The sequence below is a fragment of the Hyperoodon ampullatus genome (assembly GCF_949752795.1).
Source record: "Hyperoodon ampullatus genome assembly, chromosome: X".
Lineage (NCBI taxonomy): Eukaryota > Metazoa > Chordata > Mammalia > Artiodactyla > Ziphiidae > Hyperoodon > Hyperoodon ampullatus.
Window position 1 is genome coordinate 9,750,089 of NC_136913.1, and position 16,053 is coordinate 9,766,141.

The 16,053-nt window shown below is 43.7% G+C and overlaps 1 protein-coding gene across 3 annotated transcripts in view; it reads left to right on the top strand.

The window, feature by feature from the left end:
* The window catches only part of FRMPD4 (FERM and PDZ domain containing 4), a gene marked incomplete at both ends in the record, with an annotated part of 744,491 nt that overhangs the window by 712,950 nt on the left and 15,488 nt on the right, over positions 1–16,053 (top strand). For all 3 annotated transcript variants that reach the window (XM_079727897.1, XM_079727898.1, XM_079727899.1), the window contains 4 exons: positions 1,112–1,243; positions 5,836–5,955; positions 12,128–12,264; positions 15,566–15,692. In XM_079727897.1, the coding sequence (XP_079584023.1) occupies positions 1,112–1,243; positions 5,836–5,955; positions 12,128–12,264; positions 15,566–15,692 (516 nt within the window). The remainder of the gene's footprint in view (positions 1–1,111; positions 1,244–5,835; positions 5,956–12,127; positions 12,265–15,565; positions 15,693–16,053) is intronic.

Consider the following 16,053-nt stretch of genomic DNA (forward strand, 5'->3'; position numbering starts at 1 on the left):
GGACTGTTCAAATTAGCATAAAATTCAAGTTAACTTGGGGCTTCCCTGTTGGCGCAGTGGGTAAGACTCCGGGCTCCCAATGCAGGGGGCCCGGGTTCCATCCCTGGTCGGGGAACTAGATCCTGCATGCATGCCACAGCTGTGAGCCTGTATGCCACAACTAAGACCTGGTGCAGCCAAAAAAGAAAAAAATTCAAGTTAACTCATGCATAAGCCAGAATGACTTCCCCATACCTCATTATGTGAAAATTTCTTTTATCAATATGGTGCCCTAACTGCCAAGCAGTGCTGTAATAAATGCTGTCTATGTCTGCACTCATTTAGTCCTGGTGTCTATTCCGAGGCAGGTATTATTATTATCCCCGGTTGACAGGGACACTAAGGTGCCTAGAAGGTAAGTAACTTGCCTTAAGCTGCCAGCTAATACAAAGTGGAGTCAGGGCGGAAGCCAGACTCTCTGCAGAGCCCACGTTCCTCACCACTACCACGTGCTCTTACAGAGGGGTAGGCTAGGGGGCGGCAAACTTTTTCTGTAAAGGGCCAGATAGCAAATATAATAATTTAGGCATCACAGGCCACACAGCCTCCATTGCCACCAAGTCCAGGTCTGCCCATGCAGCGCACGAAAGCGGCCAATACATAAACAGATGAGCAAGACTGGGTTCCAATAAAACTTATTTTACAAAAACAGGTGGTGGACTGGATTTGGCATGCAGGCATGTAGACCACTTTCAGAGGTGGTTTAATTGCCACCCCATTTAGAAGGAGGGGAACTGAGCCGACTACACTGCACAATCTGTTGCCAAGCTCTATAAAGTGATTCGGTTACATATATATTCAGACTCTTTTCCCCTATAGGTTATTACAAAATATTGAGTATAGTTCCCTGTGCCATACAGTAGGTCCTTGTTGGTTATTTTATACGTAGTCGTGTGCGTGTGTTCATCCCAAACTCCTAATTCATCCCTCCCCTCTTTCCCTTTTGATAACCATAAGTTTGTTTTCTATGTCTGTGGGTCCATTTCTGTTTTGTATATAAGTTCATTTATATGTGGAATCTACAAAAGGGCTGCCTTGATTCTGATCGCATCTTGTCTGTTTCCTCTGTAAGGACGTCATCCTAACCCTTCAAGAGAAACTGTCCATCAAAGGCATCGAACACTTCTCCCTCATGCTGGAGCAGAGGATGGAAGGGGCCGGAACAAAGCTGCTCCTGCTTCATGAACAGGAGACCCTAACTCAGGTGTGTGAATTATGCCCCCAGTGCCCGTGCTGCCCCTGAGAGCAGAGGCTGCCCTGCCCAGAGCTCCCCTGTCCTTGAATCCTTTAAATACCTTCCCCACAGCCCTGGGCAGCCCCACTATAGGGAGCACTGGCATTCATAATGGATTTTACACCTCAAGGTGATGTTTCCCTTTTGTCAATTTTTCATAGACTGTCAGTTGATCTCACAAACAGAATTGTCAAAGACTCAGCAGTGACTCACTGGGGATATGGCTCTGCAGAATTGTATTTTATGTTATGGTAATGACTTGTTCACCTGTTTTGATCATTGATCTCTAGAAACTATTAAAAAGAAATGCTTTCTGCGATTATTTAAATTAAGCCAAAATCATATTTCGTTCTTTTAAGTTCCGGGTACCTACCTCAGACTGTTTTTGGAAGCCTGAAATGCCTGCCCCATCGTGCCCACTGTAAATATGTGACCCACCAATGTGTCCCAGCTCCTGGTCACCAAGATGCCACCCCCATCTGTTCTCTGGGGAGACAAGCGAGTTGCTTGGCTGCTGAATTCAGCACAGCACCCTGACTTTCCTTGTGATTCCACACAAGCAGTGTCTTTGTTGGGTGTATAAGGGATTTCAACAAATTCCTCTTATGTAGGAGAGTTCACTGAAGAGGGGACGTTATGGAGGGGGGCGTGAGGGGACACCAGGAGGAGAGGCAGGGAGTCAAGTCACCCCCAGACGGATAGAGTAGCAGAAAGTGTCATCACGCTCGATTGCCTTTCGGTTGTCGCACAATTAAAAGCTACACGTCAGGTCCCGCAGATACCCCTGACTCTCTCAATTTAGTAAAACTCGGTGCAATGAATTCGTTACAAAGCTATCATTTGTGTTCATTTATATTCCTCTCTCTAAACTTGACCTTTTATTTTTATCACGTTTAAATCTACCTATTGATATTTTAAATCACATCTAATTGTTTATTATTTTAACCTGTGCCAAAACACGCTTGGAAACAGACGAGTTGTTTATCCTTTGTTATAGGGGAACAACCCCTGATACACAGAATCCCACACGTGAAAGGTCAGTGTTTGGCCCTGAGTTCCTCCAGAAGCCAACCTTGAGACAAGGATTTGGATGTCAGTGGTTTATTTGGGAGGTGACGTCGGGCAATACTGGGAGAGGAATGGGAGGGGAAATGGGGAAACGGGGACGCCAACAAAGAGTGTGTAATCAAGCCAGTTTCCACTGTGGGCACCTGGAGCGCAGTCCTGCTGGGGACACAGGGAACCAGCAGAGAACGTGCCTCAGAGGTAGCCCACCCCAGGGCGAGGGGGCTGGGGCTTTGTACGCTAACATCCTGTCCATAGTCGGGGGTGGGCTTCTCCTAAGGACAACTGCTCGCTGGCTGTGCTGGTTTGCCCTGTGCTGGCAGATGGTCACAGGCGTCTGCAGTAAATAGCCTTCAGCTTGGAGGAGTAGATGCCAGGGGGATGTGGGCAGACGGCCAGTTACCATGAGTCTAATGAAACCACCCACAACTTTTAGATATTTCTATTTCTACTTTCCCCCTGAACTTCTACCTACCACCCAGCCTTTATGGGAAAGCTTCATGCTGATTTAGCTGGACAGAGGTTCTTTCAAAGTCTCTTCTGATGCTAGGTAACCATAACTTCTCATTCCGGATTGATTTCCAATTTTTAGACTTCTTTGAAAACGTTAGAAGAGGAGTTCCTCCCGGCTTTCTCTTCCATCAGGACTTTTGGCGCTGGCCACCCTCCTCCGCGGGCAGCAAGGTCAAAACTCCTTTTCCCTAAGGGCCAAGAATAAACCCCAGGTCTTTTTGCTTTACCTCCTCCAGTATCTCCCAATCAGAGCGCAATTTACTCTCCCCTACTGGCCTTTTTAATTAGTGTGCTGGTGAAGCCCACCTGCAATACTTTTCCCAGGAGACCCTGGCTACAGGCTCCTGCTGCAAAGCCTGCCGGGAGTTGTAGTCCCTCGGGTCCAGGCCACGCGTGGGAATGCGTGGGGCTGGATGAGGCGGGGGGACGGGGGCCCTGGTGTGGTAGGACTCATACAGGGCCAAAAATAAATGTAATGATGCCTTCAAAAAAAAAAAAACATTAGAGGGATTCCCTGGCAGTCCAGTGGTTAGGACTCAGCGCTTTCACTGCAGTGGCCCGGCTTCAATCCCTGATCGGGAAACCGGGGCGGCTCGGCCAAAAAAAACCCCAAAAAACAAAACAAAACAAAACAAAAAACTTAGAAGGAAACAAAAAGCCTCTAACAATGCTTCTTCCCTTATCTTTCTAGAAGAGGCTTTGTTTTGTCTTTAATCAGAACTAAAAGCAAAGTGCTAAAACTCAAGTATTATCTCTAGAAAACTGATTGTTTAAATATCCTGAAACAAACCAGCTATATGCCTTTGAATTCAATACATATGAAAACTTCTACCTATGAAATATTTATAGGCATGATAGAATTGGGGAGTAAGTATAAGGAATTTGTCCAATAACAAAAATTATTTTAAAACATTTAACGGTGATGAAAACTCCCAAGGAACTTTTAAGCGACTCCACCTGAATTTCTGGCAGTTTGACACTAAACTTCTGTCTAGAAAGTAACATTGTCATTACATACTACTTAAAGTTTCTAAGAAATTGTTTTTTTGCTTGTTTTAGAGACTTGTTCTCATGGACTGCCATTTCTAATGAGTCTAAAGCATGTTTTTGCATTACATTCACTTATTTCCCAAAACTAGTGTAACCTACTAATGATAAAAATAAACTCAAGGAGGCTTACGGAAAATTCAGGACAGATTCTAACGTGTAATTAAAGGAGCCGGAGATAAGATGATCTCTGACTTTCTGACATCAGACAGGACCTTCTGACAGAACACCATTATGTCACTGTGACGCTCAACAGCAGCCCTGCCAGCACCCCAGGTCTCTTAGGGTCCCATGCATCCTTCTTCCTGGTTTGCTTTACCGTCAGCCAGTGATGAGCAGCCTGGATCCCCTGGGCTCCTGACTTCACTCAGCTTTGCAATCCTGCCCACAGACAGAAAGCTGGTTCAGTGTTACTGCTTCTCAGGATGCCCAGTATACCTTTAGACGTGGGATGTGTTTTCCCCTTGGAATTCTTCTATATAACAAAGTTAGCAATGTAAACTCTCAGAATGTGTGTGTGTGCACGTGCACTCCGATAACTCAGTAAAGCTATTACTATTTTATTTTATTTTATTTTTTTGACTGCACTGCATGGCTTGTGGGATCTCAGCTCCCTGACCAGGGATTGAACCCGGGCCCCAGCAGTGAGAGCCCAGGATCCTAACCACGAGGCCACCAGGCAACTCCCTATTTTGAACTTGTAAATTACAGTTCACAAACATTTTTATTTTGCCAGGTTTGTCCCCTGCATAAAAGTAGTTACAAGTACATGAAACTGCATGCAAGCGCATTAAAAAGTACATCCAAGTGCACAAAACTACAAGTAGAACAACCGTGTGGGTTCCTGCTGCATGGTTTTAGTTTCATCGCACTGACCTCTTTAAGGGAAATTGAACAGCTTTTATCTTCTTTCTTTTTCAATCTTTTTTTGTTTGTTATTTTTGTACTTTTCTTTTACCTTCTTTCTTGAAGTCCAGTGTCTTTCATTCATTCAGCTGTGTATGAAGCACCTACCGTTCATTGATTGATTCCCTTTTGTTGCAAAAAGAATTAAGAAACTAAGACCTAGTAGTTGGCACATACCATGCTGGGGAAAAGGAAAGCAACTCAAAATGATCCATGGTCCTTAACCCTGAAGGACCCGTGGTGTATTCCAAGCCCCTTTGAACAATTTGGACAAATCATGATAGCAGAAGTTTGGGTAGTTTGGAAACCTGTGGACTCCGAATTTAGTGAACGGGCCAAAACCTCTGTCCTCCAGCTTTCCAGCTGGATGTCATCCAAGTTGCCACTGTCATGCTTTCATTGCTACCGTCCCTCTGGAGTCTAATTGAGGAAAAAACCCACAGCAGTGTTACACAGTAATAAACTGTAGTGGCCAGTCTCTGTGCTCCTACCCCCGGGTCCCCTTCTGCGCCCCCTACCCCCAGCCTCGCTTGAGTGTGTGACTGTCACAACAGCCAGCATCTGCAGATCTTCTTCAGAGGACTGCCCTCAGACTGCTGGCGCCCATCCTGTCCATACCTGGAAATTCACATCCCCCTGGGACAGCCCGAAACCAATGACTTACCTGTGATCCCAGAGGCTCCATGCTGTAAGTTTCCCACCAGAGTCTCCCTCAGGACAGCCTGTAGCCACCCCTGCTGGGCTGACCTGAGCAGGTTCCTCTCCTGTCTGACCTGCTTCCCCCGCTCCCTCACTGGCCTCTCCTGGGAGCAGTTCCTTATTGAAGTCCCTCATTTCAGGGACTGCTTTGGGGGAACGTGACCTAGGTCACAGGTACGTGCGGTGTTCAGGGAATGAGTATGTATGACAAATACTAAAAGCACCTCACCCGCTTCCTTCCTCAGTGTCCAAAGGAAGCTGCCTTTGCTTCTGCTCCTCAGCCCTTTCTGCCGGCACTGAAGGATTCTTTTGTCATTGGTCTGCTCTTCTAGGTGACCCAGAGGCCCAGCTCACATAAGATGAGATGTCTTTTCCGAATTAGCTTCGTCCCAAAGGATCCAATTGACCTTTTAAGGCGAGATCCAGTTGCTTTCGAGTATCTGTATGTTCAGGTACGTGAGAACCAGGGCATGTTTCATATTAACATTGTGGGATGGATTAACTGTGGGGTTTTCCCCCCTGAATTCTTTCGTTTGGGATCTTCTCTCTCTTCGTCCCTCACCCCAAGCTCAATGTATTATGAAAGGATTCCATGGTGCTTTTTTCTTATTGTAGTATAGTTGATTTACAATATCATGTTAGTTTCAGGTGTACAGCACAGCAATTCAGATATAGATATATATAGATATATATAGATATATAGATATATAGATATATAGATATATTCTTCAGATTCTCTTCCCCTATAGGTGATTACAAAATATTGAGTGAGGTTCCATGGTGCTTTTTAAATTTTCACTTTTGAGTTTGAAATAATTTCAGCCTAATGAAAAAGATGCAAGAGTAGTAAATGAGCTGTTTGATATCCTTCACCCAGATTCAGCAGTTGTTACCATTTTACTACATTTACCTTATCTTTAGCGTGTGCACACGTCCTCCCCTTCCTCCGTCACACACGATTTTTTTCCTAAACCATATGAATGTCAGGTACCAAAACCATGCTCATTTACCCCAAAATATGTCAGTATATTTTCTAGTAATGAGAACATTTTCTAATATAATCATTATACAGTTAACCAAATCAGGAAGTTTAACACTGATCCATTTCCATTATTGGATCTACAGTCTGTATCCAAATTTTGCCCATTGTCCCAAAAAGGTCCTTTATATCAATTTTTTCTAGGATAGGATCCACTCCAGGATCTCATTTTGCATTTAGTTGGCATGTCACTTTAGTCTTCTTCAGTCTGCAGCATGCCTCAGCCTTTTTTGACTTTCGCGACCTTGACAGTTTTGCGGAGTGCTGATCAGTTATTTTGTAGAAACCTCTCGATTTGGGTTTCTCTGGGGTTTTCTCATGATCAGATTGAGGCTCTGCATTGCGGGCAGAACAACAACATGAATGACTCCATGCCCTCCTTAGTGCATCGTATCAGGAGGCATGTGATGTCATTTTGTCCCCTTCGTGGTAAGGTTCACACTGACTCTTGTCAACATTCATAGTAATTGATGTTCTCCAGAAGTTACCACTTTTCCTTTTATAGTTAATAAGTAATTTGTGGGAAGTCACTTTGCAACTCTCATTATCCTTTTACCTGTTCATTTTAGTATTCGTTGATGATTCTTGCCCAAATATTATTGCGATGGTTGAAAATGATGATTTGTCTAATTCCATTATTTCTTCTTCAGTTATTTGTTGGCATTCTCCTGTAAGAAAGAGTTTTCCCTTCTCCTTTATTTACTTATTTTGTTTATTCATTTATTTGGTGCTTAGATTGTTCTGAAATACCGTGATATTCATTGTAATGGAATTATTCATTTCAAGGCAGTAAAACTTTAGGAAGATAATATCTTTTTGCAGACTGTCTATATCTGATTCTGGGATATAATTTTCAAAAAACAAGACTTCCAGAAATGAGACGCTTTGCTGTTTGTCCCAAAGGGAATTTATCTGCTTGATATTTAGGCGATGTTCCTATATTTCTCTATAACTGCTTCCCATTACTCTTACTTAAATTCCCAATATAATCACATTAAACAGTAAGAACCCAGTTACCTAATGCTTAAGCATCTACATTAGAATTACTCAAAGAGGTTGTAAACCTTAATGTAACCTTCCCCCACAAAGAAAGGAGAAAACGCAAGAGTAAGGCCAAAAAAAATGCTCTCTTTGGCTGGGGGATATCTGTATAAGCCAGAGGTTGCTGGAGCCCTAAGTAAGAAATAAAAAGCAAAGAACGTAGGAAAAAGAAAAAGAAAAGGAACATTTGTTAACTCTGGGTAGTTGATATACTGGTACTTGTTTCACTATTCTCGGTATTTTCTTGTATATTTCAAAGCCTTTGTAATCTTTAAAAAGTTGGGTGTGAAAAGAAAACAGAAGATGGCAGAGAGATGCAGACAAGACAGATGTCAGAGATTAGGAACAGTGACATAAATTAAATGGCAATAAGCCCTGGAGAACAGAAATTAAGTGGGAGGAGAAAGAAGCAGAACATACAAGAACATTCCAGCAGATGGGGGCACTCAGGGAAAGGCCTGTTAAATGTTCCCCACCTCAGTGGTCTTTGGAGGAGACTGTGGTGTTTACAACTCAGAAGGATGATTACTGTTTATGAAGATAACCTAGAGTCATCCGAAAAAGGCAAATCCTGCCCATATACCCTGTTTATCAAATAAAGAAATGTGCGCTACACTTCACTCCATTTTCTACCCAGAACAATGAACTTAAATGTTAAACTTTGGTTACCTGGGTTACAATATCCCCTCTTCCCCAGAGGCCAGGTAACCCAGACCTGACTGCACGGGACAGCTTGATTCTCAGCTGATCTATTACTGCATCTTCCCATATTCCATCAGAGAACCAACCCGGGGCTCTGCCACGGCAACTCATGTCAAGTGCTATGTTTTTAGCTTGTTAGTTGCAAATAAGTAGTTACAGGTGCCGATCAGCGTGTGGCTGTAGAGCACGAGATGCATTCTGTTGTCATTCTCTATAATTATATACTCATCCCATTAACAAGATGATGCTTTAAAGCCATTTACTTGGCTTCTGTTCGCAACATCACAAGTCCTTTGCACTTCTAAAAGAAGAGCCCGGTTGCGTTTGTCTTGGGGCGGAGAGACCTTTTAAGTAGCCCAGGAGTACTGCTAAGCACTTAAGGTGTTTGCTCAAATCTAATGCAGTTCATGGAAATCTTTCTTATTCAAAAGACACATCTTTTCTACCTGTGGGACTGTCCTGAGAACAGGAAAACCTGTCCGGGGCTCTTGCCCTGGGACTAGCTGAAGACCAAAGACGTTTCTGCTTTCCCCGCTTGGGTGTTGCACAGGTGGTGGATTAGCTATCCCTTCAAGGAGTAGCCAGCCCTGGGGGAGGAAGGGGGGAGCCATGTTACGGTGGGCGATGGAGGCCAAAATTCACCTACCATCATCTCATATATCCTCCACTGAGAATAGGAAATGAAAATTTCTTGGACTCAGACCCTCTGTCTCAAAATGCCTTGTATGACAGAACGTGCAGTAGGTCTAAAATTACATATCTGTGTAGCATATGTCACTGGGCCTGCGAATGGTGCTGTGTCCGAGTGTTGATTTTAAGGTACTAAAAAGATGCAATAAAATTAGCCTGGAGAACAAGAGAGGAAACAGAAACAATGTCTATCACGTTACACAGACAAAAATCAGTTCAGCCTAGTGGGCTCTTAATGAGGGCAGTGGCCATTGACAAGCCATGACAATGACCACAGAGGTTTCGATAGTGATAATACATAAGAATCTCCTAGCCATTAATGGACCATGAAGTATTTTACAGATTTCAGCATATATAATAACAGTAGGGCTTCCCTGGTGGCGCAGTGGTTGAGAGTCCGCCTGCCGATGCAGGGGACACGGGTTCGTGCCCCGGTCCGGGAAGATCCCACATGCCGCGGAGCGACTGGGCCCGTGAGCCATGGCTGCTGGGCCTGCGCGTCCGGAGCCTGTGCTCCGCAACGGGAGAGGCCACAACAGTGAGAGGCCCGTGTACCACAAAAAAAAATAAATAAATAACAGTAAACCCTAATAATCCAGACTGTTCTATTTCATAATTATAATAAGCTATGCTGACATTTAGCTCTCCACTGTCTATTAAAACAAAGATGGTTAAACCAATTGGTAAACAGGATGATAAGGCTACAAAATGTTTTCAAACACTTTAGCAGTATTGGTTTCCTTTTTAATGTCTCACATATTCATTATAAATGAATTTTTGTAGGTCTAAAGCGGAGTCTGTCGAGACCTCTGTTTAGCAAAACAGTGACCGCCATTTGTATGTATAACTATATTTTAAATAATGTACTTGAGAGTAATAAATGCATAATTTGTACCAAAAATATATATAAGTCAGACATCACACTAGTTCTCTGGGATCAGTCTGAACTAATTATATAATGTAATTAAGTGACTAATCACCTTGACAAAAGAATCCACTCAGAACTCTGGTTAAATACAGGGTATAACAGGAGTGGGAAAAAACAACCGCAGTCACAACTCTGAGGACAAGTGATAATGATGACTCACCTTTATAAAGCACATTCCATTTTATGAAACATCCTTGCAGGTGTGCTAGCAATCTTGAGAGCTAGCTGTTGTTAGCCCATTTTTTGTTTCAGATAAGAAAACTGAGACTCAAGAGAGATGAAGTGCCACGTCCAAGGTCATTTGATTGGTAGTTGGCAGAGCCTAGGATCCAACTTGGAGCTTTTGTCTCTAAATTCTATGCTAAAATCCCGTTTCAAATCTGTCATGCAATAGCAGTCCTAGAAGAAAGTGATCTGTCAAAATGGTTTATCGAAGAACTGGTTCTTCGAGTGCGTGTTATGGCCTGGCACTTTGCCAAGAGACTTGCCCACCCTCATCCCTCACGAGACTATAAAATGACCCTATCTGGACCCTCAAACCCCTGGTACCCCATTGTGGACAACCCTGGGCTCTTGGAAATAACTGGTAAACCCAAGACTAGCCAAACAAAATGGCAGCTTCCCTCAGAGCCACCCTGTCTGCTGCCTCTAATGAGACCCACTTCCAACAGGAGTACAGTGCAATCCAGATAGATGTAGGATTTTAAGGAAAAACGAAGGTGGAAAACCATGTGAAGGATGGAGGGAAGGGAATGTGGCTTCACTCTTGGGGGTGAGGGATGGGCTGAGAGGCACCCAGAGCAGGCAGGTAGGGTCCCAGGGGGACGTATCCGAAGGGCAAATACTGTATGCAGAAACCGTATGGGGTACATGTTCCCATTTAGTAGAATCAATACATGAAGTGGTCGTAAAGGTACTTATCTCAGAAAGGAGCCAGACAAATCCTGATACGGTTTTTCATTTGAAATCTTTTGGGGACAAGGCAAAGAATAAAGAAGGGAGAAAGAGACTAAATATACTTTCTAGCCCAAGAGCCTAGTTTCCAATAACGAAAATTAGTAAACACACATGCAGAATGTACTTAAGCAGCACCGTGCTTCCCATCAACGTTCGGCTCAGTGTTTGCTCCGTGCAGGAGTGAGAATGGCGCCCTCAGACCCTTCACTTGTGGTCCTGGAGGGCTTGACGCGTTACAGTACCCTCTCAGCCCCTCTTCAATCTGATGCTCACCCCAAACCCTGTGCGGTAGATGTCACCCTTTTACATGTGAACAAACTAAAGCCGAGAGACTCCCTCAAAGTCTCAGTGGGGGCAGTCACCACTGGAACAGACTGATGATTTCAAGAGCCACCCTCCACTGAGTGCGCCAAGGCGCTGTGACAAAGCGTGCATCTCACCTCATCCTCACCACCCTCTCCACTCCGGCCAAGTCGTTGGTATGAATCCCCATTGCACAGATGAGTAAACTGAGTCTACAAGAGCGAAGTAAACTGCTTGAAGTTTATGCACAGAGGTAGCCATTGGTAAAGCCAGGCCCCGAGGCAGGTGTGGGTCCAGAGCTGCTGCTCTCCATCACCTTGCTCATTCTACCTCCCCGAAACCACTCTGGATGATAGCAAGAGGGTGACATTGATGATGACAGCTCTAAACATGTACGAGTGCTTCCAGTTTACCAGATGGAATTCTGAGGGCTTGTTAACTCATTTAATCCTTGTCACAGCCCTGCGAATGGGAAGTATTATCCCCAACTTACAGAAGAGGAAACTGAGGCACAGAACAATTAAGGGCCTTGCCCAAGGTCACACGGTGAAAGTAGAGAAAGAGGATTCTTTCCTCTTAAAGTGGAAAAAGAGGATTGGAACCCAGGATTCCAATCCCGGCAGCCTAGCTGCAGAAGCCACATCATGCTACTAGGGCTTCACGTGTTCAGTCGTGGCACCTGTGTTTGGAAATTCCATTCCTAAATTCCTCATTATTTTTACAAAAAGCTAAATATTTAAATAGCAGCTCGCTCGTGATGAATGTTGAATGTTTGTGTGGTCTCTTTGTTTGTGCGTGCACTTAAATACTGACTCGGTTCCAAGCAGCGGTGAAAATGTTTCCACATTTAGCCCCTTGCCTTGGAAGTGAAGGTGGGACAGTGGGGAAACGCCTGTCACCTGTCCCTCTAAGGCAACGCAGTGCATCCTTTAACAAGCTGCGCCCTCTGCTGGTCTCTTTTCAGAGCTGTAACGACGTCGTTCAGGAGCGGTTTGGGCCGGAGCTGAAGTATGACATCGCCCTGCGGCTGGCGGCGTTGCAAATGTACATCGCCACCGTGACCACCAAGCAAACGCAGAAAATCTCCCTCAAGTACATTGAGTAAGTGTTGACTCTCGGAGCCATTTCGGAGACAAAGATGCTGCCTCCTTAATGCCCAAGGGTATTTTTGATGTGTATGTCTATTTCCAAAATTGATGTTGTTTGTGGCAGAGCATGTGTTAACCAGAGGCAAAATATATGAATACTCTGTTCATGTTCGGTGGAAGAGACCATTTCTTACATAGTCCACCTTTAGAGAATTGTGGTTAAATTGAGGGTCACATTTAAAATGAAGCATACATTTTTAAATTCCTAAATGAACTTGGTTCTAAACCAAGCTTTGGTCTCAGCACTCTTCAGACATTAAGCTGTTTGATTCCCAAAACCTCCCTATGAAATCAGTAGGAGTGTAGCTCCGTTTGACAGATGAGCAAGCTGAGGCACAGACGGTTAAATAACTTGCCTAAGTCACAATGGCTATTAACTAGAGCGGGGAGGATTCGAACACATCGCACTATTCGAACACATCGCACTATAGGTTGTGTGATCGTTTGAAGACCTGTGTTTAGAAAATGGTGTGCATAACCAGAAATTACTTTTAGATGATCAAAATGCAGTATACAAAGTAATTCTTTGAGTCCTAATCACGAAGGATGGTAGTTGTAGTAAAGAACTGTGACAGCGTGGGAAAGGATGCCACACAAACTTTGTTTCATGAATCAAATGCTGTTTGGAAAATAAATGCCTTCTCTTACTGAATATGGCATTTACAACGGCAGTATACTACCTCTTTAGCCGGAAAAGATCCCCTCTTCTTAGAAAAAAGCAGTTTATGTTGCCTTCAGTTGACGAGCTTATATAAGAGTCATCCTTTAAAAGAGAACCCTCTGTCTCCCAGTCTGTATGCTTCCTGTTGGAAGGTGATCCAATAGCCTAAAGCAGCCACCATTTTCTTAATCCTGGCAGCTCTAATGCTAAGAAGAAAGAGATACTCATGTTTCAAAGTTTATGCTGGGACTGCAGCCTCATCTCCACGTAACACTGCAGGCCTCAGCGTGTGCTCTGTCTCCACCTCCAAGTGGCGTATGGCTGATTAAAACTCCACATCCCAGGGAAGCTTCCCACGGGCTGCCTGTAAAGCCTTTCTGGGTTCCACAGTGCCAGGCCGACCCCCACGGAGTAAACTGGCTTCTCCGTGGGTGTGCGAGCCTGCGTTCCGAAGGATGAGAGCTCCAGGTTGCCGAGTCCCGGTGCCCCTCATCTTGCCACTCTCGGTTCTCCTGCCACTGCCTAGGGACAGGTCCTTGTGTGCAGTTTGAGAACCCCAGGCCTTCCAATCTCAGTGCACTCCTTTTTGCAGATGGTTTGTCTCTTTCTCTCTTGCCACACATGCCAGGACTGGAGCCCAAGAGATATTCGGCTCACAAAGAGGTCTCGCGCTTGAGTGGATCCATTCACACCCTCATCCGTTCCCCTTTCTGAGGTTCTTAGGAACAGATGAAACTGGATCCCACTTGAAAAGGTGGCCTGCACAACTTGAGATGATTTTCAGACAACCGAAATGCATTTCTGTTCCTACTTTCTGTACCCACATTTTACCAGGTTGAGCATGGTACAATCAAAAAGTTCCAGAGATAACTAGCTTGCCTAAGAATCTTGCAGAGTCTATGATGATTAATTAATGTTCTCATTAATTCATTCATTCACCCAACAAACGTTCATTGAGCATTTTATGTGATACAGTAATTCCCCTACATACGAACAACTTCCGTTCCGAGAGTGCATTGCTAAGTCCAGTTTGTGCCTAAGTCCAACAAAGTTAGCCTAGGTACCCAACTAACACAATCGGCTATATAGTACTGTATTATAATAGGCTTATAATACTTTTCACACAAACAATACATAAAAAACAAACAAACACAAAAATAAAACATTGTTAATCTTACAGTATAGTACCTTGAAAAGTACGGTAGTACAGTACAACGGCTGGCATACTTTTGGGGCTGGCATCGAGTGAACAGGCAAGAAGAATTACTGACTGGAGGAGGGAGAGGAGGTGAGAGATGGCAGAGCTGAAGGATCATCAGCAGTAGGAGACAGAGGGCAAGCTGCGGTTTCACTCATGCCTGACACTGATGCGAACGTGCGTTCGCATCTTTGAAAGTTCGCAGCTTGAAGGTTCGTATGTAGGGGACTTACTGTGTTTATACTAAGAGAAGAGAAAATATTGTAAATTAAAATTTTAACCTTTGAAGAATTTGTGATCTGATTATAAAGACAAGACATAGAATGAAAAGTAATGATACAAGTAGAATTACAGGGTAGCCCATAAGGAGTGCCAAATGGTGTGTGAAAATAGTAAGTACAAGTTGAGGAGGAGAAGGAAGAAAGCAGTGATCACAAAAAAACACCATCTTAACTAGTGAAAAGGGTGTGAATGGTCAAGTGGGGGAAAGCTGTCTTCCTACCCTTCTTTAGAGAGGATCTGGAGCTGGAGAAATAACCAGAACCTTCTCGAAAGTCTTCACATAATTTAGAAGATTCGGGTTGGGCACATGACCAATCAGGATAAATTTCCTAGAGTTCAAAATATGGAACCTTCCTAGCATAGGGTTGTAGTCACTGTTGGGAACGTGGGCTCTTGGCAAGAATATACTAACCCAGGCCCATCTGTTGGGTTTTTTCCTTGTATATCCACACCTATGAGTGATGTTTGCATCTCCCTGTCAGTACCAGACATACTTAAGGGTCCTGAACCCTACCCTGACTCCATACCAGCAACCCCCTCCCCTCCTCAGCAAGAAATGTTGACGGAAGGAGTTAGATAGATACTATCTGGGTGGGAGAAAAGAGAATTGTGTGTTTCCGGAGAACGCCATTGATGAGGGAGATGGGGAGGAAAGAATGGTTTGGGAGCGTGAAGCAGTTCTATTCATCCTTCTGAGAGAAGACAGAAAGACAGAGCACGGGCAGACAGGGAGAGGTGACAATGGGAATAAACGAAGGGATGGAGAGAACTTGGTGTTGGAAGTACAAACTCAGATATGTGAATGAACTCTAAGAGACTCAGAGGTGGGTTGGATAAAGTGTCTGTTCAATTTCCATTGGTACCAAATGCCTCATTAGCTTTCTCTCTGGAGAGTGAAGAATATATTTCTTTTAAAATGCAAATATATGGATTAATGATCAAATAGTATGTTTCCTGAGTATAAATTAAAAGTTGCTTCCGTAATTGGGGACTTGTCTCCATTCCCTGCCTTACCAAGAGATCATTTGTTCCAACAAACATCAGAGTGCCATTTTGTCTTAGATATCTAATCATCACAAGAATGTGAAATTAAAGATATGCTCTTTATTGCAGGAAAGAATGGGGATTAGAGACTTTTCTTCCCTCTGCTGTGCTGCAAAGCATGAAAGAGAAGAACATAAAGAAAGCACTTTCACACCTTGTCAAAGCAAATCAAAACTTGGTACCACCCGGTAAAAAGGTATCACATTTGCATCTTAATAGAAAATGGATTTTAAAAAGAGAGGCTTGCATACATTTTTTAAAATGTTTAAAATTAGCCCATGAATAAAATACTTAGCACCAGATTTGCAGAGGATGTAACAGTATATAACCTTCTTTTTTTAAACTATTAACATGTTTCCAAGACTAAATGAAAGATAAGTATTCTAATGGAGCCTATTTATTCCTTGCGAGCTACAGACTCCTTATTGTACGGATTGTGTGTGCGTTCACGTGTGCGTGCAGGAGAACCTTGCAAAGCCTCTCAGACCTTGGGATTAGAGGATAGAATTGCAAAATATTTTCATATTTTCATCATGTTTTTGCTTACCACTCAGACC